Below are 24280 nucleotides of genomic sequence, written 5' to 3'. Positions count from 1 at the left end.
ATTCCTGGATGTGGTGGAAACACTTTGACACACAGATTTTTACAGAACTGCAATACTCTGGATGCGATATGAGAGGGGCTTATTCTTTTAACACTGTCTGCAACCACAGCTCCGTAACTTCCAGATTAAAGCCATGAGTAGAATACATCGGTTGATAAGGAGAGGTCACTTTGTGGGAAAGTGACTGGCTTGTCCTGCACACCAATTCATTATGGAAGGAGACAGAATGACTTTTAACTTCAGCCTTTACCCTTCAACTTTTCTGCTGGGAAAAAGTCATCCCACACAAATTTAGCTGACCTTTCTATCATAGGCTGCTTGACAATAAGTAGTAAGCCATGAAGTTCATTGTATCACGTTTTCCACCACATCAATCAGTATTTACAATCAACATGGATTAGGAAGAGATTTTTTTTTTTTTACACTGTTTAATAAAAGATAAGTGTTTTCCACTTACATAATTTATGTTTTGAATTAAGAAGCCTTTTATGAAGACTTCTCAATCCTCAGCCTTATTCTTGCAATTGTTATGCCCAAATCATACATTCGTAAGAAAGCTCATACTCATTTACAGAACCAAGAAGTCAACTACATTCTTACTGTTAAGAGTATCCCCACCTTTTGTTACACTCCCTGCACAGATTACACTTTTTACAGTCAAACTGGGAGATATTACAATTTCCTCTCTTCTTTTCTCCTCCCCCCCAACTCCGTTCAGTGCATTTGGATTTAAAAAAGACTGATTTGGCATAACTCAGATGCTGAAACAAAAACGTTCAAAAGCAATGGTATTTCAAAACCTTTCTGCAGATCCCAATCTCCTCACACCCAGATGTGTTTCATGAACGCATTACACAGGATCCATCTATCTATCAGTGATTGTGGAATCCTGTTTGGAAATCTCTGCAATGTGCAATGCGCTATGGTCTTCAAAATAAAGGCCTATCCTCTGCATTCATATTGAAGTATACAGCATATTCACTCCAAAGGAACTGAAGGATAAGATTGCTTATATAGGGGTTTTAATTTTCTGCCATAGATTCTGCTTTGTCAGATAACAACTGCATTCTATTCACAGAGTGGAGTTTCAGTCACTTTAATCTGGTCTGGAAACACAAAACCTCAGTTTTTCATGACAACAAATAAAACTTTACTGGTTTGTGCAAAGCTCCCTAGATAATACATGGCATTTCCAAAAGGAGTTTCATTAGCAAAACACGAAATTTCACTGGAGACGCATTGCACTGTCTTTTCGTGCAGATGGTCTTAAAAGGGAGTTTAAGAATTATTATACTGAGAGCCATTTGGTCTTGTATTCTATCTCCTACAGTGGCCAACACAAAAATCCTAAAATCATTACATAAGAATATTTTGCTTCCCTCACTGGTATCATCTTAAATTTCTAATATTTCTTCACTAGATTTATCTCTTTTGCAGAATCCAATAATGTGGAGTACTAAGTGCAGAGAAAATGAACAAAACCTTCCAAGTCTTCCCTTAACTTCTATTATACACATATAACACTCCACACTTACTGTTAAAACTGCAAGCCAAATGACTGCTTACCTTAAATCTGTCAACAGAAACAGATGCCTCAGACAGAGACTTCACTGAGAAAGGAGTTACTTTTAGAGCAAAAGTCATTGAATTAAAGACAGTGACCACTGTGAATGCCTAAAAATGAGACGAGAAAGAGAATCACATTTGAATGCAAGATACTAACAACTCCAACCTTCTAAAAGGTGAAATGTCACAGCAGCAATCCAAAGCCATGGAAAAGGACCACAGTCCAAGAATAACTACTTAAATTTTCAACATATTCTCGAATGGCAGAAACCAGCAGATCCACCCAACTCTTTCTCCTGTGCTTTGTAACAGACCAAGAGAGACATCTTCAGTATCTGGGTTTGGAAGTCTACTGAAAGCAGCAGCTAGCGAATTCTGCACTAGCCTTGAGAAGACTCAAGTTCAAATCCTGTTGCAAGACATTTGTGCTGTTTGCATCCAAGCATACTGCAAATCAAAAACATCCAGTAACCCAAATACCCTGAATAGCAAACAGGAGTGTCCATTTACATTCAGTTCCAAACCTGTTCCAGGAAGTCAAACCTGAAACAGCACTGAGAACTTTTTGCGCAAAATATCAGACTACATTTGCTGCTGTCACACCCATCAGATGTTCATTTCTGTGAGAAAGGCTACAGCCTGGCCACACAGGCACAGCCACAAAGCAAAGAACACAGTGAAGAGAAATGGCTTGTATCAATATTACAAAGATTATTTTCAACACTGCAGTAAGTTACCTGAGCTGCTGTAAGATCGTAGCCAAGGATCATGTGGACAGAAAAGGTCACCACACTGGCAATGACTACAACTATGGGAGCCACACCCACAGTGATGCTCTGGAAGTAGCCCGCACTCTCCAAGATTTTACGTTCTTCCTCACGAATTTCTAGAAATATATATTTACATTTGAAGTATGATTTGGGGGGTACATACACAACAAACACTACTATAGCATTATAAACACTAAGAGACCTAACTCTACATTTTAGCACTTACATACCACATTATATACCATCTCATCTAAAGACTACAGTTCCAGAGGAGCAAGCTATAATGCTCTGTAAATCTCCATAAGGATAGAGACCTTTTAAATTTAAAAATGGAGCAGCCAGCACATTTATGAAATGATTAAAAAATGGAACAAAAAAATTAAGATTAGTGCCAAGCAACAAACATAATTATGCTAGAAGGTGAAACTTTAGAAGCAGGTCTGTTTGTCCAAACCATCATGCATAACAAATAGGAAGCCTCAAGGATGAAAGTGTTATTACATTGTATATACATCGACATCTACGGTACTAAGCAAGGAGACACGAGGCTACTAAGCAATGGGGTGCCTGCCCAAAAGGGAACATTTACAGATTGTATGAACTCACTTTGAACATTCTGAGAAAATGGTTTGACCCAGGCATACATTTTAATGAACTTAATGTAATTAAGAACTTCATTCATCTTCTGCACACGCTCATCTGTTGTTGATACACATTTTCTTCTGAAATAAGCTGTGAGGCGTGAAACAAACATCTGAAACAAAAGGCAACACCATGCAACATTAATGGCAACTCAGAAAGAGCAAGTATGTTCAACTCATCCTAATTACCGGAGAAAGCCAATTTTGAATCTGAAAAAGGGATTCAAGGATGGGGCAAAGCAACTGTTGTTCTAACATAAAAGTCTGGAAATACTATTCATATTTTCCCACCCCATCTGCACTGAGCACTGGATTCATGATAACAAGTTTTAACAAAATAAAATTTGTGAAAATAAAGGTGTGTGCTTTTACCAACATCGAATACTACCAGATTTGTTAAAAGTTTCTGAAGCACAAAGACTCTAAACACATTAACCTAAAGACACACCATGTTGACCCTCATGGCAAATGAACAGTAGAACCCAACTTAACCAACCGTTTAACCTGGTCCCTTAAGGCAAAAGAGCAAGCTGGACTTTGCACAGACAGATCAACTTCTACCATATGCCAAAGCTATGAAGGTGGTAAAACAGTTTTAACATTTTTACTAAACCAATCTAAAAATAAGCAGTTGTTCACGTGTTCCTAAGGTTTTGCTACTCTTACATTCCTGGTCTGAAATTCAAAACCAACACAGTAATGTCTGAAGTTTTCAGCTCCTTGCCCTTCTTCATACTCCTGCAATCTCTTCTGAGTTCCCATCAATACAGAAGGACCGTAGCACAGAACTGGGAAAGATGATCCAACTCCACTCTTCATTCCCCTCTAATAAAATACTATTCACATTATTTTAATTCTTACTACTGGCCAGATAAAATGGACCAAAGTGGGCCTCACAACATTCAGCCTCCACACTTTATAAAATTTGTGTAATTTTAATAAGGAATACATTGACACATCTTAAGCAGCCTTACAGGACATCTTAGAGGCAAGAAGATTTTGGCTTGAACTAGACTATTTCAGTGCTCATCAGAAGTAGAGGCAGGATTAAGCAAGAACACACTCTCCCAGATATGGTGCTTTTCAATGTCTTTTGTTGAAATGAAGAGTGATGTGTTCACGCAACACTGAGCTCCTGTACACAAGCTGGAGGCCTTGTGTCTTTCCAACCTTGATCACAAGCACCTATCATTTTGCAATTTGATTTAGCTGTGCATCTATACATCTCAGTCAAATCTGTAAGGCTTCCTATTTCCATTTTCTAATTTATTTTGAGCTTCCTGTTTCCAAATTTCTGCTTCATACGTTGTCTTTAGAAACACCTTCAGTAACACCTTTGATGACCTGCAGCACCATAAATGGGCTAAATCTAGCACATTTCAGCACCTCCTATTAGAACTATAGGTATGTCTGACCTAATAAAAATGAAGCAAGTCTTAACTCTTTACAACTCACCATTGCTGGGTAGAAAAGGATGAAGACAGCAGAGCCCAAGAAGCCTGTTGGACCCAGAATAATCACATTATAAACCATTCCTAAGATGGCCACAATAGGGCCCCCAGCCAACAAACTGCCAACTGCTGCAGCTTCAAACATCCTTTGACCGTCATTGGAACACACATTTATGAGCTGAAAAATACACATAACAGATCATTTAGATTTATGGCACAGCTCATTCTCAAAAGAATATATCATATCCCTTTTCACATTGCAATTTCCAAAATGACACTACAGCTTACCTCTCCAAGAGACTTCTCTTTGATGTTCTTCAGCTTAAGAATTTTCTTAAATGCCATTGTCAAGACAGCTCCACGCAGTCTAACCCCCGTGCGGTAATTCAAAGCCCAGGTTAGTGCAAGGGACCAAGATCGTACCACTTCCGTCATAAAGATGCCAAAAACTAAGAACAAGCTGTACTGCAGGTTGGACTCACTCTGTTGGGTATACTCCAGAAGATGTTTCACAACAAATGCCTACAGGAAGAAATGCAAGCTTGCGTGAACACCCCATCATCCCAGAAGACCATGCAACAACTTTATGTTAAGTTAGAAATAAGTAGGCTACTTTGCTTTTAAAAGAGCCATTTGAAATAGAAAGCATCTTCTTTCTAGAAGTAAAAAGTGTCAATACAAGAAGTACTGTAATACAAAGCCCTGCTGAGAGCCAAGCACTGAATCAAATTTAGTAAGTAAATAGAGTTTAATTTGGAATCATATTCCTCGCAGCACACTTCTAATCCTCCATGTCTTCTAACTTAACATAAATCTGTCTGTCAGCTGAAAGCAATGCATTATCATATAGAAGAGTTTTAAAATATAGTCACTACTTATACATCTGCGCCCATTAAGAAACATTCCTTTACGTGACATTAAGACCTTTTTTATTTTATCTTTGGCTTGCTTCAAACGTGCTTATTTGATAAAAAGGAACAATGTACCTACAGTTGTAGAGGGGAAGAGTGAGAAGGACATTTGCAAAACATTCCTGGAAATAAACATCAGGAGTTTAATAGTAAAGAAAAAAACAAGCAGAAAGCACAAGGTACGCAATACCACAAATCATTAGGGATGGGGAGAAAAAAAAAAAAAACCAACGAAAAAAATTAACCATTTGATCCCTCCCCATACCCTCTCCCCCAAAAACATAAACACTTTACCTCAGGAATCACATTTCAAACATCACCTGCAAAAAGAGGACAGCCCCCAGAACCACTGATTCCCACCTCCAGCTCTTTGTGGTCCAGTGGCACAACATAACATCATACAACTCAATCACCAGCAATACTAATTAAATACTATTGACTGCAAAACAATAGGCTTTTATTTGAAATAAAGTGTCATCTTAAATCGTAACATCTCAAAAATACTGTACAACAAGTAAAGCATTGTATAAACATACAATCTGCACATACAGGATAATTATAAAGGACTAACAATCTAACAGTCAGTCTTAGCCTCTAACATAAGCTAGATTTGAAACTACACACAAATTATAAAGATACAGAAACAGAATAGTATTTGTTCATGAAGTCCAAAAGAAGTCAAACTTGCAGGTGCCAACAGAGGAGGCTTCTGAGGCTGCACAAATTCTGAAATCTGGTTTAAAAAGTATCCTACAATAAGGCTTCACAGACAGCAAAATATTTCCTAGAGAACTTTTCAACAAATGATGCTTTAAGATACTGGTGCTTTTGATATGCTAGTACAAAGCAGAGAATTACCTTTGCCCACAATAAAAAGCAACAAAAAAAAAAAATCTGAAACCAAAGAAAATATTTGAGAAGCCTTTCACATCATAGTCCGTTGAAGTCCTCTTGGCTAAACCAGGTTTTGCAAATAAGAGTTCTGTATAGGTTGAAGAGAGAGGAAAAACCCCAAAACCCCACTATTTCAGCAAAGGTATTGATAGCTATAGCCCAGCACCAAATAACAGAAAAAAAATGGAGATCAAATTCATCTGTTCTGAGGAAAGTAATTCTGCACATCAGAACCAAGGAAACATACTGTAAATAATTTTGCTCTTTTTCACAGCTGTGAATTAAAGCCAGATGTCCATCAGGTTCTAGAATGGCCAGAGAAAATTTACATACCGATCCCTGAACAAATGTGAGGAGCTCACATTCACAGATCTATTCCATTCCAACTTTCTCCTTAATTGGGCTTAGTTTTACATCATGTGTTTGGACCACAACTGCATACAGTTGGTTTGCAGTTACTAAGGAGATTACTGACTTCTTTTTCCCATATTCAATCCAACATATGCAACCGAGTCACTGAGCAACTGGGGTGAAAAATCCCCCTTTTTCATCACGAGCTGTAACTCAGCATGGTCGCAGAACATTTTCTCGTACACCACAGCATTGCTGAAAGTCTCCAAGAGAGGATGTATAAAGATAGCAGATGTTTCCTGGGGTCTCATTCCTCCCAAAACTTTTTAGTGCAATCTTTCAGCACTATGTTATAGATTCAGCATCTCCCGTGATGAAATAGAGACCAGCTTACATTATACCCCCATTTTTTTTTTCTCCAGAAGAAAGAAAAGAGGAAACAGCGGATTAAAGAATTTTGAAAAGGGAGGGGAAAAAGTCACACAGAATTAACATTTGCATCTGAACACATACTAGTTGAAATCAAACTAGTTTAATGACAAGAATCCAGAATAAAGTTATTTACAAAACAATAAAGTTACAGTACAAAACTAAAACTCAAGCTAATGGGGAAAAAGGAACTCCTGTGACTAATACCGTAGTAGTTGGTACTAGCTGCTCAGCTGTCTTAAGCATTCCCATTGAATAAACATTACCTTACCTTTGCTCTTGGCGTTGGCTTTGCCCAGCAGGACTGTCTCATTCTGACGCAGAAAACAGCCATCCTGAAAATTCTGAAGAACAGCTTCTGTCACTGGTCCCACTGCAGTGCCGGCATCCCTGCTGCAGCCAGCATGCGACAGCACGGGGCAGGCTGCAACTGGAGCCAACTGGGAAATCGGGAAACTTACCTCCAATAGCTTACCACTCCCCCCTCCAACAACTGACCAAACTGTCAAGCTGTACTCCATTAAGATAGCAAGTTTCCCCATCTCCCAAACAGGAAGAATAGCTCTGAACGGGTACATTGTTCAGACCTGGAGTTAAACTGATTATGTTTAGTAATCAAAAAACTTCTTTGCTCCTCAACCCAAACTTGAAAGTTTAGGTAGCTGATCAAATGACAGCATATATTCACTGGAGATAAATAGCATCTCACCTATTCTAGCACATTCTGATGGTTATTACAAGGCATTCTGACACATGCAGCTGTCTCACCAGGTTACAGGTTTGGATATTGTGCCAGATGCAGAATTTACTAAAATAAATAAAAAAAGGGGGGAGAAGGGAAAGAAAAAAAAAAAAGAAAAAAAAAGAAAAAAAAAAAAAAAAAAAAAGACCCTTGAAGGATCCATCCGATACAAAAAAAAACCCAACACACCAAAAAACCCCAGACAGGAAGACTGCCACAACTCCTTTCCAGTTATAACCATCACAATGCTCATGAGCAAAGCGGCAAAGGCACAGCTGTTGGCTGGCACTTCAAGGTCATAGACTTTCAATTAAAATTTTTGAGGTTCAATAGTGTTTAACTCCATTTTATAGTTTTCACCAATATGGAAGTCAAGTAAAGTGCTTTTTCTGATCTCCCTTTTCAGGTGACTGAAAGGGTGTCACAACACAAGAAGCACTGATACTTCTGAGGAGACAGCACAGGCATATCTATGAGGTATGCCATTTTTAAAAACAGGGAGGAGGGATGGTAAAGACTTTTTTATTCATGCCAAATGATGGAACCAAAAGGGAATTGTTCCTCACTCAGAGAAATTAATAAGGTTCCCTGTAAATGGGCAAATGTCTATAGATAATTTTAAATTAGCCAAAATCAAGCATCAAATGCAGTGGTAGCCCCCAGCCTAACCAAGTAGGTTGTTTTGCAACTTCCCCTCCTGCTTTCTCTCATTCAGCAATCAGCTGAGACAAATTGAGAAAATTACACTACAGAAATGAGGGGCAACCCTGCTGCAAGTTCTTTTCTAAAGATAAAAGCAGTTACTAAAGCCCTGTAGTGAAACAATGACAGAAGCTCTTCTTGGGGAAAGCTAGTGCTGTTAAAATCTTAATCATTATTTATGTTAATTATCAAAGTACATTCATGTATTTCATAATACAAGCTACTATAAATTACCAAGAAAACAATACCACAGAAACATTTATTGTTATTCACATTACATAAAACAAGGCAAACTTTAGAAAGTCTTAAAAAGCAGAACATTTTGATAAGACATTTAAAAGCAGGAAAACATTTTAAAAAGACATTTCACCTAACAGTGCACCCAAGTGTACTTACCCAAGAAATGAACCTTCAGCTTACCAGCACACTGAAACGTGTACTACTAGCAGTAATACTGCTCCTACTCCTCAAGGGAAATGTGTAGAGAATAAATTTAGTCAAGATTTCAACTGTAAATCTGCACAGCACGTGCAACAAACAGGTGACAAAAAATGGTGTGAATGTCAAGTCCCATATGTTGTTATCTTCAGTACGACCCACAGCAAACAGCAGCAGTTCCTAGAGGCAGTAACATCCTCTAACACTTCTCCTGTCTGACCATTCTCTGTAGGATCAGTAAAGACTATACCCACAGACTTCTTGAAAACTGCTTGCATTAGTTTTAAGTAGTGCTCTAATATAAAACTGTTTCATTCCACTTCTCGAAGACTGTGTATTAAAGTCAATAATCTAAGATTAGTATTTTATCAGACTGAATTTTATTCCAAGATACATTTACAGAATTGCAAAAAGAAAAAGAAAACAATTAGAAGACCTGCACATAAGAATTCTATGCAAAAAAGACCACAGTGAAGGAACAACTTTAAACTATACTCAAAACCAAAGAGAAAAACATGTGCATTTCCTTCAAGATACCTAAACTCCCCCACCCTTCTCCAAGAACTTGCCTCAGTATTCAGCAAGTGATCCACCAGCTGTAGGAAACCTATCTTGGATTAGCGAATCACTATGGAATTTTGCCCCAAAATTTCTAGCTAGTCAGAACATTTAAGTGACTCTGCAATGAAGCTTTCTTAAAGCTTTTACAGTTGGCCATGAGATGGAGCCCTCTGGGGTTGTTAAAAAAAGGATGGATATTACTTACTGGTCCACTAAAACCCGCGAGTTGCGTGATCATCAGACACACTATGGAAATGATGAGCCTGGTGCGGCAGAAAATCCACACAACCCTCCGGAGAGAAGCATCATCAGGCCCACTTTCTTTCAGTTCTTCCTGCCACAATCTCTCCAGCCTAATAAAAACAGAAGCCTCATGTTATGAATTTTTCACCATGTGAGAAGGTACAACCTCATAGGTACTTTTATGTGAAAATTCCAATCGCTTCCTAGCTCAGAGCAACAAAAATTACTAGACATCAAGAGAAATACATACATGGTACATTCTGTTAGGTAAAGAGAAATATCCGCATCTTGAAATTGCTATGTTGTATTACTTCTACAGAAGAAAGGTATGAAAAACACAATGCCTTTCCTTTCCTAAAGTCTCTTTGACAATCTTAATATACTGACTTGTCACAGCCTTTCCTTGCTGATCTGACAGAAGAGTTGTGGAGTCAAAACCTGAGAAAAATTCTCATTACTCATGAAAGGTTAGCCTGATCACAATATCTGACCATATTCAAATCACTTTGCTATTGTTAGTATTAATTTTAGTTATTTTAGCACAACATTTTTTCAGTGTAGCCTTAAGAACTTTGTTTTGACAAAAAATAGACATGCAAAATCAGAAAAACAATTGCTAAACACTCCTGGATGGAATCCTCTAAGTTCACTGGTATCGGCAAGAGTTCGGAAGGAGTGAAGCAGGAATAAGTGGTCTTTGAAGGATAAAACTAAATTCCACTATACTGAGAAAGACAGAACAATATATCACTGGTGCTTTTCTAGGGCAATATTGTATCACTGCCTGTGAACTAACATATGGGGGAAAAAAAAAAAAAAAAGAAAACAAGGAAATAAGGAACAAGATGTCTCTACCTTCTACAATTGACATCTGAAGACTCATGACTTGATAAAGACCATACATCATTCATAAACAATTCCCCTTTCTTGTATGCTCTGTGGGCCAAAGGAGTGAGCCAGGAGAAGGTCATGCAGGAGAAAAGCCCAGCATTATCAACAGGGTGCGCGTGTCTAAAAGGAAAAAAAAATAATCACGAATGAAAAAAGAAAACAGAACTGTAAATCCCTGAGAAAAACAAAGCCTCCTGTCATTGAAAGTACTCAGAGTACCAAATAGTCCACACCAGTCATACTTGCTAAACAAATCTGATGTTCTCAGTATCAGCCACCAGGCCTACAGCTGCAATCCTGCTTTGTGAACGGTTTGAAAAGCAAATGCTGTATCAGTTCTTTTGTAGCATAAAGACTTACTTGGAAGTAGTCCGTATGGGCTTCAGCACATTCAAGCCATGGTGGTATTTGCTCTTGTGATGCTCTTCATCCAGCATTCTCAGCTGGGAATGCACAGAGGTGTCCAGTGGCAGGCCTTCTGCCCGAGCAGCTGCTTCCAAGGCATCCTGGCATTCAATCTGCTTTTACAAGACAGACAGGAGTCAAACTTCAAAACTATGTTTAAAGTCCATGATTCCCAATTCCAGCAACTCTGCTTCTCTTTCTTCTGTAAAGTACCGCACAACAGCAATCGCTATCATTTAAACATCCTAGAGGACAGGCTTCTGCCTGGCAGCAAAGAGACGGAAGGCACATATTCTAGATCTACATTAGATTGCTGCATTTGTAAAACATTAATTAACACTAGTATTGTGCCTGTGCATTTGAAGGATAAATGGACAGACCAGACTAATCTTGCATCCTGCCACAGGTAATACAGTAGAGAAAAATTACAGAATCAACTACCTATAACATCAGTTCAGGAAATCAATGACTGGCTTATGCCATGAAATTAAGACATATATTTGTGATGAATTTACATGCTTTTAGTGTAATTTATAAATCCTTATTCACAGAAATCTCAAATAGTTTTCAGAATACTACTAAAGTTCCTTCTTCAAAAATATCTTGGATCAAAAAAGAAATACACGTTAAGCAGAATTGTACTTTCTTTTATCATGTTCCTACTTTTCTCTTTTTCCCAAACTAAAAGGAACAAAGATGACGATTTTCTCTGCTCCCTGCCACACTTCTAAACAACTCAGCAACTTTATTAAAAACCATTTAAAAGGCAATTCTTAGATCAGGGGAGTTTTTTCATGGTCCCAGTGAAAGGCAGACCTAAATGCTTATCTAAGATGAGAGAGGAAACAGCAATGATATGGAGTTAGCTAAAACATTGCAGAGTTCAAATAAACCTGTCGATCAGAAACTAGATGTGGAAAAACTATATGAAGAGATAAGCTTGCTGTCTGTACTCACGGAAGGCTCACTATTGGCTCTGCTAATTTAATAGACCATTTACTGTAGTGCCATATTACCTGTTTGTAGTCTAGTGGGGTTTTGGTTGTCTTTTGGGGTTTTTTTTTTTGTTTTTTTTTTGTTTTTTGAAAGGGAGCTACTTTGTGGGGAAAAACCCCAAGTTCTGAAGGAAAAACCTTCCTGGCAGTCTCACAGAGATACTATGTTTACCCTTATTAGCTACCCTACCAGAGCAAGTTACTTTGTTTCTTTGAAAACAGCAACTGGTTCTGACCTCAAAAAACATACTCGCTAAACCTAAAGCTATGATTACAAAATAAGATAGAGAAGTACTAAAAAAGCACAAGACTATTACAACATTATAACACATGAAGTGACTCAAAAATATGCCACACTTGCAATCTGAATTAAAACTCATTTTATATGAAATTACTAAGTCACTACGGGCAATACCGCCTTGCTAAATCCACCCAAATCAGCATTAATAAGAGACCTGCCAAAGATGTCTCAAAGGACCCAGTAGTGGTGAAAGTTCTGCACCACTGATTTTCTGCTTACAGCAGAGGAATTCATAGTTAGTTTGCTATGTTACCCTCTGCAAGAGCCCCAGGCAAATCTGCCCAAACACTCTGCTGCTGCTAAGATGCTTGTTTGTAAGTGATGCCACAGGCTATTTGCAGAAATCAGTTTTCCAGAGCACACAAAAAGTGCCTCCAAGAAAAAAAAAAAAGTCTTCAAAACATAAAACCACTGTATTTGTCAGCATAAAAAAAGTTTTTCACTACTTACAAACAAGAACAGCTTTTTAATAGGAAAGCACAATTGCAAGATACTGTATTTTTAGGCAGTCCAAAGATAATGTTCTTAGACACTCACTGTGAAAAACAATTACTCTCCAGAGCTAGTCAACAGAATTCTCTCAAAAAAGGTGGAAAAGATGCTTTGATAAAAGGCTAGGGGGCACTACCTTTGAAGTCTTGCCATATAGTTAAAGTATTAGCACAAACCCCTAGCTGAGAACATTGCTCATCTCCTGCTCAGAAAGGTTGTCAAAATCCCACATGTACAACTATCAAGAAACAAGTGCATCACACTACTGTGCAACTAAGATTCTAAGAGAGACCATACAGTTGTGTGTCATGCTAGAAAACCTTCAAAGCACAGAGTTTTACCAGGAAGAAATGAGACTCTTAAGCAGTTTTACAGTGCATTTCTACAGCAAAAGACTGAAGTACAAAATTTAGCAACAACCCCACCACTGTTCATTTAGGTTTCTGAATCCCTGTTGTTTTTTCAGGTGCTCATCAACTGCCAATAGTCTGACTGCCTGCATGCATGTACAGTTTTATTGGAAACTAAAACCTTGAAGTCATTAGCAATGTGGTGTAACAGGCTCCAGCACTGCTCTTGAAATAAATGTCTAATAAATAAAGCACTATCAAACAAATCAGCACTTTTTCTAATTCAGCAACTTATTTATACACCAATACAAGCAATGAACCAGGTGATACAACTCAGTGTTGATAACCGTAAAGATAAGCCCACAGAAACAAAGCAAGTCTAAATCAGAGATCACTAATGGCACAGCAGGGATATAATTCAGATACTTCTTGGAAAACAGCAGCTTACTATTCTGTATCATCAAAAAGGCTAAGAGACAATGAAAAATTGTTACAAAAGACACAAAGACTAAAGCAGGAAATATTAACATACCACTTAAAATCTTAGTGTTTGCCTCCTTTTTGAACAGCAGTCGGTCCCCTGTCACTTCAGTTCAATAAGGGTATTATACTTAAAATTACTCTGCAAGCAATGAAAACAGTTGGAATTGGAACAGCTTCCACACAAGCATAAATTTAAGACTTTTCAGCTGAATAGGAGAGAGGAATAAAGACCAGGTACAGGTATTTGATAGGTCCATAAAGTCATAAATGGCATGAAGAGAACTAGAGAATGATCACCAACTCTTCTTACAACAAAAGAACTGGGGACACTCAGTGAAATTAATGTTTTTCCACAAAGTACACTTAAAATCCTCTGTCATAGGATTCTGTAAAGGTCAAATACGTAAGTGGACTAAAAATGGCAGGATTAAACTCACATAGGATAAGCATATCGTGGCTTATTGTTAAATGCATAAGAGAGGGCAACAGCAACCATTTACCCAGCATCTTATTAATAGCTGATGGATTTTAAAAAAAGAAAAAAATCTGAAGCCCTGGGCAGCTCCTAACAGAAGGTAATGGTTCTGCACTCCACGTTTCATGATGCTGTGACACACCTTGGTACAGGATGATGTGATTCAACAGACGACTAGGAAAATTGACAGATGAAGAAAAACTCTTAATCCTGAGGGCAGTCCCTGAGAGTATGAAGAGTAGTGAGGAAGTACCACTACACACAATGTTGTCTTGTTCTTTTACCTCCACAGCCAGTTCACAGGCAGGCAGAGAAAGAGAAGCATGGCTGGTGCTGCTACCACAGAGCACACCTGCCCCCCCCGACATTCTGCAACTTCAGAGAGCAACAAAACCCTACCAGCACCCATTATGATGTCTTGTCTAACAAACATATTTCTCATAGCAATAGTGAGCACACAAGATAATGCAAGAGCCAGAAAGATAACATGGTTGGCTCATGACGGAAGGTCTGGGGAGGTAAGGAAAATAAGTAATTTAAGGGCAAGGAAAAGGATTTGGTCATTAAATTTAAGACAGCAATACCAAATTCACAATCTGCATACCAAGGTCAGGTGAGAAGGCCATGAAAATACTGAAAATTTAGGAGCCAAGCTACAACGTTATCAAATACACACAGTGTCAGAGGTTAGCAAGATGAAAGTTCTGTAGGAAGCAAGAGGGGCATCATGAACATTATGCAGAAAGGCAAGCAAACTCACATATGCGAAATAAAAGGACACTTCTGAAAACCTGCTAAGCCGACAACATGGGCATTTATCTCTGAGGATGAGGAGTGGGTGAAGGGAAAGGAGGCAGCTGTGTTGTATGTAGGAAGAAATTGAAAGAAAAAAAATCTTAAAAGTGAGATCCAAGGCAATCTCATATTTACAGAGAAGGTACCAACTTATTGGTTTGACAACAGTAACATCAGATGATAACAGCAAAACCAGACAAGTCCGGAGGCAAAGTAAAATAGACTTCTTTTTTTTTTTTACATCTCTTATCTTAAAAAATTTAATGTATATGCTGCCAACATATGAGCCAAACCCCACCCACCAAACAAGTACTGTCTTCTTCCTCCATAAAGCAGAATATCTTCCAGGGCTCAGATCACCGCAAGGAAGAAAGTCCATCTCTTCTAGTGCTACTGCTACCTGACAGGAAACTAGAGCAGAGTAGACATAAAGTCTTTTTTTATTAATTCTTGCAGCTGATACAGAATACAAAAGCTACTGTGGTTGAACTATTATTATGTAAAGATAAGATTGCTTTATTTAAGTAGTAAAGAACTCTGAGTTAGCACCACTGCTGAACAGGAACTCCCACCTCTTGCATTTAGAAGGCAGAGCTCAGCAGGCTTCACATTCTTTTGTTCAAGTCCCCCATAAGGAGAGGCAAATGGGAAACAAACCAGCACAACAGAGCTCAGGACTAGGTGGGCACATGGGAAGAAGAACAACTACATGATCACCAGTTCTGCTCAGTGCTTAAAGCATTCTCTTATTACAAGTCTGGGATGAACAGCAATTTTGAAGTATTTAAGAGTTTTCATTAAAGGACTGGTGTTTCAAAACAAGATTAGTTATTAGTTGGTATGGGCTGGGGAAGAATAGGATCAACTGTTCCAGTTAGCTTAAGTATAATTAAACCAAAACAAATCAAGAGTCTATGAAGAGATAACTTGAAAGTTGTAATTACATCCTTCTTCCCAGAAATTCCTCCAAGTCTTTCCAAGAATAACCCCACTTGAAAGTAGTTAGGCAGTGGCAGTAGTAGTTAGGCTTTCACACATAGCACAGGCAACCCCTAAAGCCCTGTTGTCCAAAATTCCATAACCTACCAACCCCAGGAGCACCTAAAAACTAGGTAGGTTTGCAGTTCCAAACATTGTCAAATCTGCTGTTGCTTGGTGAAGTAACAAGTGCTCAATGAACTTTATATTCACTAAGGCAATTTTCCTCTTCTCCTTTCACTGGATTTGATGCAGTACACAAGCTACAAAAGTATTAGCAGAAAGATTTGCAGCATTAGACTCCCAGCCTACTCTATAGCTAGAATGCTTTATAATACTCTGCCCAATTAGAACATGAACCTATTTAAGGCTAGTTTAGTGTATTATCCGCCTATACCAGTTGTCTCCCTGAAGGAGAGGCAGCAAGGAACAGGCACTGGGCTAAATCAGACAATGGGTGCGAGGAAGGAGGCATTGATCCTTTAGACACCTGCATACATTGACTACAAAGTATAGACAGCATAGCTGAATTCACACAGCACAAGGATAAGACCACCAGATAGCTTTAGAAGCCTAAAAATTACTGTTACAGCTTCCAGGACTGTTGCAATGAACCAAGCCAAGGAATTCAGACCTCCATTTTCTTCCACCTCCTGACAAGTGGAGTATAAATGAAAGCTCATGTCTCCACTGCCTTCCCAGCTTCTGCCACAGGGAAGAATAGCTCTTCACAGCACCAACTGTATATCTAAATGAAGGAGTAAGTGCAGCTCTGCCATATTTCTCAAACATGAAAAGAAAACTAGCTGTTCAGAGTGTGCTCTGACTTTCCACAAGAGTTCAGAGATTCAACAGCTTGAAGTCCAATCATTTGCTCTAACACAGTTATATGTGACTTCATTACACAAAACACCTGCAGTTACTCTTCTGGACTATGATTAGCAGAAGCTGAATTAGCAGTTGAGTCATTGTTTCAAAGCTAGCCTGAGTTTAGGCATCCTCAGAGTAGAGCAGAAGTCTCCCAGTAGTGCCTGGCACTGATACGAGCGCTTCGCAGCCAAACAAGATCAGGGTATGCATGTTTGTGATGAGCCTGAATATTTTAGTCACATTCTTAAGCACTTTTACTTGATGCACAAAGTCCTTGCTGAGAACAGGCAAGGACTTACCCTTGCCCTTGAATTCTGGCAAACATTAGCACTGAGGTGAGATGTTCTAAATTTTCCTGGAAAATCCACTTATTCTTCTAATCCAGGAAATGCACAGTTTGGCATGTAGCATTCGTTTTGGAATTTTGTAACAGTAGCTGCTATGTATACATCTGATAACAGCTGCACACATGCTTAGGCTTCTGGTATACATGAATCCATGTATGGTGTTGCATGAAAACTAGTATTCATGACCTTGTAATCAAAGGATACAGGATTTATTCAGAGCTGAGCATCCAGCACTGAAGCTACATAGTGCATGCACATTAACAGTATAGTAATCGCAGACTCCAGCTGAATTGGAGATAATGATCACCCTTAACTACAAGTTTCTCTACAGAATTAGCATCCTATATAAGCTCGGACCACAAAGCTGGGAAGCTAATTGCTCACTAAGCAGTTAAAACTAGCATAGCAGAGGCTGATTTGAATCCTGACTTGCTCAAATAGGCTCTACTATCCTGAACCACATGAAGACAGCCTGCCATATGCTGGAGGCATTTTTTCCAGTAATATCCTTTACTGGGGCCATGCCTAAACTAGGTCACAATAGAAGCTATGCAGATCAATTTAGTACAACACCAGGAGCATCCAGGGAGTCTTTAACTCAAGCTTCTATGGAGTGCAACCACCAGTGAGTGATGGCAGAAGGCTTGACACCACAGCATTTACCAAGCCTAATACAACAGCCTTTTATTCAACTCACCTTCCTGTACCAATACATGCTTCCAAAAGCAAAGGACACCCCACTCAAGTGGCAAATTAAGTTTTGATTTATTTCAAGTTAAGTTCTCCAGTAATTTGGTATATATCCATCAAATGCTTCTGGCCACCCTTATAATTGTATACGGATTTTCTGAGATAGCCATAGGGCAGAATGGCTCCAGCACTAAGATGGAACACTACAATTAAAAAGATACTGCAAGCTTTCCTTCACTGAAGGTTAATCTGCTCCTTACACACTTTTGGTCATGAGCAGGCAGATTTACACATCTGCTTTGGACAAAGGGAATGCAATTAGCAGTAGTCAAAGAATTCTGGCAAGTGACAAGATCTGAGGGGTTATCATGTGGCTAAAACTTAAGACAAAAAGATGGTTAGTGTACTAAAGAAAATAGCCGACTTTTAATGGAAGCTATGTATTAGCCAGAACACCTGTATTCCTCTAGAGAATGTCTCTGCCCAGAGAAGGATTTTGCCTTTTTGTTCCTCCTATTAGTAAGTATAAGGCTTCTCAGATACAGTTAACTCCTCTCTCCAAGTTTCAGGTAAATTTTTAATACATGACTGGCTGACAGATATGGGTCTTTCTCAGCTGGTATGTGCATATATACACAGAAGACAAGGTAGAAATATCACATCTTCATAGTGGCTGGAGAATCATATTAAAATATTCATCAACAACCAAGTCAAGAATCTTGTGTCAAGTCAGCAAGTACCTCAGTAGCAGAAGTTCAATGGCACAACTACTTGACGGAAATTATCATAACCGAGATACATCCAGGCCTTTGGGATATCATGGAATTGATGCATTTTTAGAAACACAGTGTTTGCTTCTGCACATCTAGTTGCGTTCAAAGTTCTCAAAGATAACAGAACTACTGACAAAGGGTACAGTCACAGATATTCTAGACACTGTCAGGGCAGTTCAGTCACTGAAACTGGGTTTGAGCAATGCTCTCCAATTTAATGAATTGTTCACCTTAGTTTCCATCATGGGAGCTTATGTGTTCCAATTTCTAACCTTCCTTTATATTTAAGGCCTTGACTTCCTCCTGCCATCTACCTCCTCTCAATATGACACATTATGGCAGCTGCTTTTTCCTCAGAAGCAAGCACTTCACCCATTACCTTGATCAAGAAGTCAGCTGCAGTTTCACCTTCACATGCACTGAGCACTGGCATGAGCTCAAACTACTACAGCTTCTAGCTGTAATCTGAGCCAACCATACAGCAACATTTTTCTGTGTAAAGACCAGTTCAGAACACCCACAGGTCTTAAGAGCCTACTTGGGCTGCAATTCCTAAAGTTATATGGTCACTTGATTATGAAAACATCAAATCGTCTACAAAAATGCAGAGACATCCAGCAGCTTCAGCTACAACTAAAAGCTTATAGTTACACCATCTAGAAGGCCTGCTCCAAGCAGAGTACCATGGCACTAGTACACAGGCTAGATTCACATTCCTATTTTTGAAGTTGCTGTTCAGCACAGTTTGTTCAGACACTTCAGATGCTCCAGAGAAGCTGAGAGGCAGAGTTGATCTGAGTATTGAACAGTAAGATTGTGATAAATTACTTCAAAGCTATAAGTGCTTGAAGGATTTACATCAACTCCAATAACTTCTGATCACATTCTCTGCTGTCTTTGGCAAAAGCTATCAGGGACAAACCTGAAAGATAAGAGATCGGGGTGAGGACAGAAGTTTTAGTAAGGCTTCTGATAGCTAAAGTTAGCAACACATTCTTCCTGCATATTTAAATTACTCTCTACAGTTCCACGCTGTCCAGTGTCTTGAAATGCAACAATCCACGCTTGAGGCCTACCACAGATGCTGCAGACACTGCAGTCAGAACCAATTACAGCTTGGAGCACAAGTTGTAAATTAGTGCCCTGGCATTGTTAACTTAGGGACTCTAATTTCAAGAATTGAGTTCTCATAAGCATTGTGTACCATGAGAACAAACTGCTTCTACATCTTCTTCTGTAGTTCTGAGCATAGTGAGGTAGGAGAGCAAAATGCTCACTCACCTACTGTTCCATCAAATAAACATGAAGTCTTCATTTAAAAACCTATTCCAAAGCCACTTTGAAAACAAATTATTTCTTACTCATCTGTCATTTCATAGTACATTTCATGGACACAATGGGATCTGCCCTCCTCCTCGGGTCTCACTGCTGGGATCTGCCCTCCTCCACAGGACACACTGCTTCCATGAGAAAAAACTAAACACAGTTACTTCAGATACAACACAAAGGGCACACAAACATTCTGAGAACAAGAAGTTCTAAAGGTATGAATCAATATTTCAAAACATCCCTTAATTTTTATTCACTGGTAATGTAACAACTTCTTACAGTTGAAGGCTGCTGACTATAGTGCTAGGCAGCAAGTGCACCTAGAAGTTATCTTTATTCAGAAGAGCCATGCCCCCACATACAATAACCCCAATTAGCATGGTATTATGCCTTGGGAACATGTAGTTAACACCCTATTTTGTAAGTGACATTAAGGTCTCCAAAGCCTTAAAAATCAATTGTTACAAGAACACACTGCAGAAACTTATTCATGAGTTGACTATATGTATTCACAAGCTGAACAAAAATTGTTTCTTGATTTTCAGTCCCTGAGTGCTTATTTCACAGGTCCAAATTTCTATAGCAACATTCCCATTAAGCACCAGGAAATGCTAGATTAGACCTACTTACATTGCAGCATGATTTCAATTATGATTCCAGGAAGCCTATTTAAAAAGCTCCTGTCTCTCAAATAAGTGATCTTTCAGACTGTGACCAAACAGCAGTTAAGCTTGTAAGGAAAGAATTACAAGGTTTTTTCATTATTGTCATGAACACTGATTACAGCATCCTTTCAGTAGGAAACCTGAACACCAATATGGAAGTTTCAGAACAAAATGAGCAAAGTTGAATATAACCTTTATGCAATGCAAAGAGACATACGAAAAGGCTCTGGGACCTTGGCTTAGTAGTAAAATAGGTCTTTCACCTATAAAGATCTTTATCAGGCAATCAACTAGTCTTGTCCACTTCAACTTAAGAAGGGTGTATAAAGATGCAGCAATACAGGTAACAAAAACCAGTGAGTCATTTTATTGATCACTCACCACTTCTGGCAGGGCTACAGGTACATCACTGCCACAGGCCATTAACCAGAAATCCTTGACTACCAGAGGCAGCATGCTCCTCAGAGGGAACTATGCAGTTCTACCTCACACTACAAGGTATGAGGCACCTATGGAACATGTTAGCAAAGAATCTACCTCATGCAGTATGTCTGCTGCAAAAGTCATAAACCCGTACAAGCTCTTCTACAGAGATATGAAGTCAGTAGTGAAGTAACAGCCTTAATCTGCTTGCAGCTTATTAATTGCTATATAGATCAGACTTGCAGCTTTATTTTCTGGTCAAGCTAGTTCAAGTCCAGAGCTAGGTTTTCTGCAAGAAATTCAAGTCCCAGAATTTCTATTGATGGCACACTGGACTCTTGTCCAAATGAGAGAGTTCTACTACAGCTTAACCCCTCTCCTGGAACTGCTGTGTTCTGTCACCAGCCATGCCAACATGTGCCCAATAATCCAGCTAAGGCATCTGACCCAGTATCAGGTTTCATAAAGGATGAAGTAGTGAAGTACGCAGTCCCTTCTGTCCCCTTGAAACACGTTTTTCCTAACAGCTGAGCTACAGCTTCTACCCTTCTGTTACAGGCAGAGGGGAAGTGCTTGACCAGACAGGCAAAGCTCAGCCTTATGAAAGCAAAGTCTCTGCTTATCCCTGTTACAAAAAATAAAGCATCTCAACAAGTGATAAGGCCAAGAATGCTGCTGAACCCAGAGCTTGTTTCAACTAGAAAGAAGCTTGGTACACACAAACATGAACATGTAGCTTAGATAAGGTATTATGAATACAGTTTCTTTTACTTGACCTCAGTATTTTCCAAGTAAGCAGGATATAATCTTACTGACATGCAGCAACAAACTCAGAGCTATCTGTGTTTATGGATATATCCAAGCTATAAGGCTAGCAAAACAAAGAAGGTATCAATGTTTCAGCTAGACATTAACCCTGGCATATTGAACAAGAGGCCTAGCAAGTAAAATGGGTAACCTACCAAAACTAGTCCTTTCCATTAGCAAGACAAGTTCATTCCTTTACTCAAAGAAACCAAACCAGATAAAGTTCCAGGTAAGAACTAGGGTGAGCCATTTTCTTGCATCATTAATCACAAATTTTACAGAATCCCTGTTTTGCAATCAATTAGCTGGGTCTACTACCCTGTAGTCATAGGCAGCAAACCAAACAGAGGTAGAAGGGTAAACAAGACTACAGCAGTGAAGTCAAGCTAACCTGAAGCTGCGTCAAAGTTAGAGACTTTAATGCCTTGCTGTACAGGCATGTAGGGCTTGGCTTACTTTCAGCCTTAAGGAAAAAAATTACACACACTGGTTTGATTGATTTCACTCATTTAAAAGGCTTAGAGGTAAAATTAGGAGTTTTGACTCATAATTTAAACCAGACATCAACATGATCAGAAGATGCACACCTACAGGCAGAGATAGCATGCTATGATTACTGCTTAACTCCACTGCCACTGGTCAGGAAACAAAGCTGTCCACCAATAGCATCACTGTTGTCACCAGTAATCTGACAAAGGAGATTTGCTACTGGGCAGTGTACAATGATGACACAGTGGACAGCAAGCCTATGACATCAACATAATAAATGCTATTAAAAAGCTGCTCAGTGACTCCAGAGGGCTCTTAGTTCTGCATCAGTGCCTGCTCTAATGCAATCACTGTACCTTCCTCTGAATACCATTAGCAATAGTCTGCTGAGTCATAGAGCCTGTGGGGACACTATAAGCTGCAGGGCCTGCAACTGCAAACCGCACTCAGCCTGCTGTAGCCACTCCAATCTCAAAACCCAGCAGTGCAGCACTGTTAGCTCACATAAAAAACACCTGGCAATACCATTTGAGCCTCAGTGAAACAAGGTAAGCTGTATCTGAAGTACATCCTATCTCTGTCTAACATAATGCATTAGAAGTCTTCACAATTCTTCCATACAAATACAGCAGGTTCCCATATTTCTAACTCTCTCACACCAGAGCTGTCACAGGCAATCTATATGGAATGTTCAGCAACACATCTGCAAGCACCTGGTCATTGCAAAAAAAAAAAAAAAAAAAAATCAGACATAGGCAGTATGAACTTCAGAAAGTTCTGTATTAGTATTTTAGGAGAGGTTAAGAACAGGACATGTAAGAAAATATTCCAGTGCTAGCATTCAGAACAGCTAACATTTCTATATTCTTCATCTGGCAGAGGTTATTAGTTTCAGACCAGATCTTTCATCAGTGTGGGTGTTGACGTTTATCTGAGCATTTATCTTTTTTTGCCCTAAAGCACTTGGTATATACACTCTCTTCAGTGAGAACAAGCCCTAAAAATTAGAAGCTCAGAACAAGGACACAGAAGCTTTAAGCCAGTGGTTATTTCAAGACCCAGCTCTCAAATTAAACTAGAATTAATTATGACAGCACCTCACCATATTAAACACACAGATGCACACGTAACAGCATTCAATACACATTACTTCCATCTGAGGGAAAAGGTAAAGCATTGCTACCAGAGCAAGCTAGACATCTGCTTTAGAAAATTAATCCTTGAGAAAACCACAGCATGATTAAGAGGGTTTTTTTCAGCTGCCAGTACTGAATGGTACATGATTTGTGCTGAGCTCTTCACTGTTCTTACTTGGTTGAAATGATTCTCTTAAGTACAGAAGCTTAAATATTGCCTGGATTCACATGAAGATCTGATTACTATAAAAGTTTATTTTGTTTAAATGTTATTAAAAAGTCACATTTAAAAGTGAAAAATGTTTAATAAGGGCTCAGACTTGTTACTAAGATAGCTACAATACCCTTTGGAATTATCTCTTTCACACAAAAGAGAATATTCATTATTGATCTTCAATGCAGTGAATCTATATAGAGCTGGCACAGCAAAAAGGCTGCTGCTGCATGTAATTTAATAATGAGACTGCGAAGCAAACAATGGAAAAAATAAACTGACCTGATGTTTAGTATGCTGAAATTTTGACCCTTCCTGCTCTTCATGCTGCACCGAGTTGGCTCTCTCCCTCACACTTCTATACCCAGGACTGGGTATAATGTACTCTTTTCCTATGTCGATGTCTTTCATCTTCCGTAAACGCCAGGGTTTACACGTGTATTTTCACCTCGAATATCTGGGGGAAAAATATATAATATAGCAAATTAAATTCCACTTCATTATGTGCTATGTCAGACACATTGATTACTTTTAGTAAGTTTTAAAGTTTATTTTTAAAAATAAAAATCAGAAAGCAATTGTAAAAGAATTTCATTATGACAGGACTGTAATAGCATCACTTTGGAAATCCACAGAAGACTAACTTCTCCTGAAGCAGTTTAAACATACCCTG

General features: G+C 38.9%; 1 protein-coding gene across 1 annotated transcript in view; it reads right to left on the bottom strand.

The window, feature by feature from the left end:
- ABCC5 (ATP-binding cassette, sub-family C (CFTR/MRP), member 5) overlaps nt 1–24066 on the bottom strand; it is a gene marked incomplete at its 3' end in the record, with an annotated part of 28555 nt that extends 4489 nt beyond the window's left edge. Inside the window, exons 1-9 of the mRNA XM_010012691.1 lie at nt 23890–24066; nt 10951–11108; nt 10555–10710; nt 9662–9809; nt 4717–4950; nt 4433–4606; nt 2943–3090; nt 2304–2452; nt 1567–1674 (exon numbers count right to left, since the gene is read on the bottom strand). Of these exons, the coding sequence (XP_010010993.1) occupies nt 1567–1674; nt 2304–2452; nt 2943–3090; nt 4433–4606; nt 4717–4950; nt 9662–9809; nt 10555–10710; nt 10951–11108; nt 23890–24018 (1404 nt within the window). The remainder of the gene's footprint in view (nt 1–1566; nt 1675–2303; nt 2453–2942; nt 3091–4432; nt 4607–4716; nt 4951–9661; nt 9810–10554; nt 10711–10950; nt 11109–23889) is intronic.
- Between the last annotated feature and the right edge of the window lie 214 nt (nt 24067–24280).

This window comes from Nestor notabilis, unplaced genomic scaffold (assembly GCF_000696875.1).
Source record: "Nestor notabilis isolate BGI_N333 unplaced genomic scaffold, ASM69687v1 scaffold23974, whole genome shotgun sequence".
Lineage (NCBI taxonomy): Eukaryota > Metazoa > Chordata > Aves > Psittaciformes > Psittacidae > Nestor > Nestor notabilis.
The sequence above is the reverse complement of the archived record's forward strand: the minus strand, read 5'-3'. Positions and strand labels throughout refer to the sequence as shown.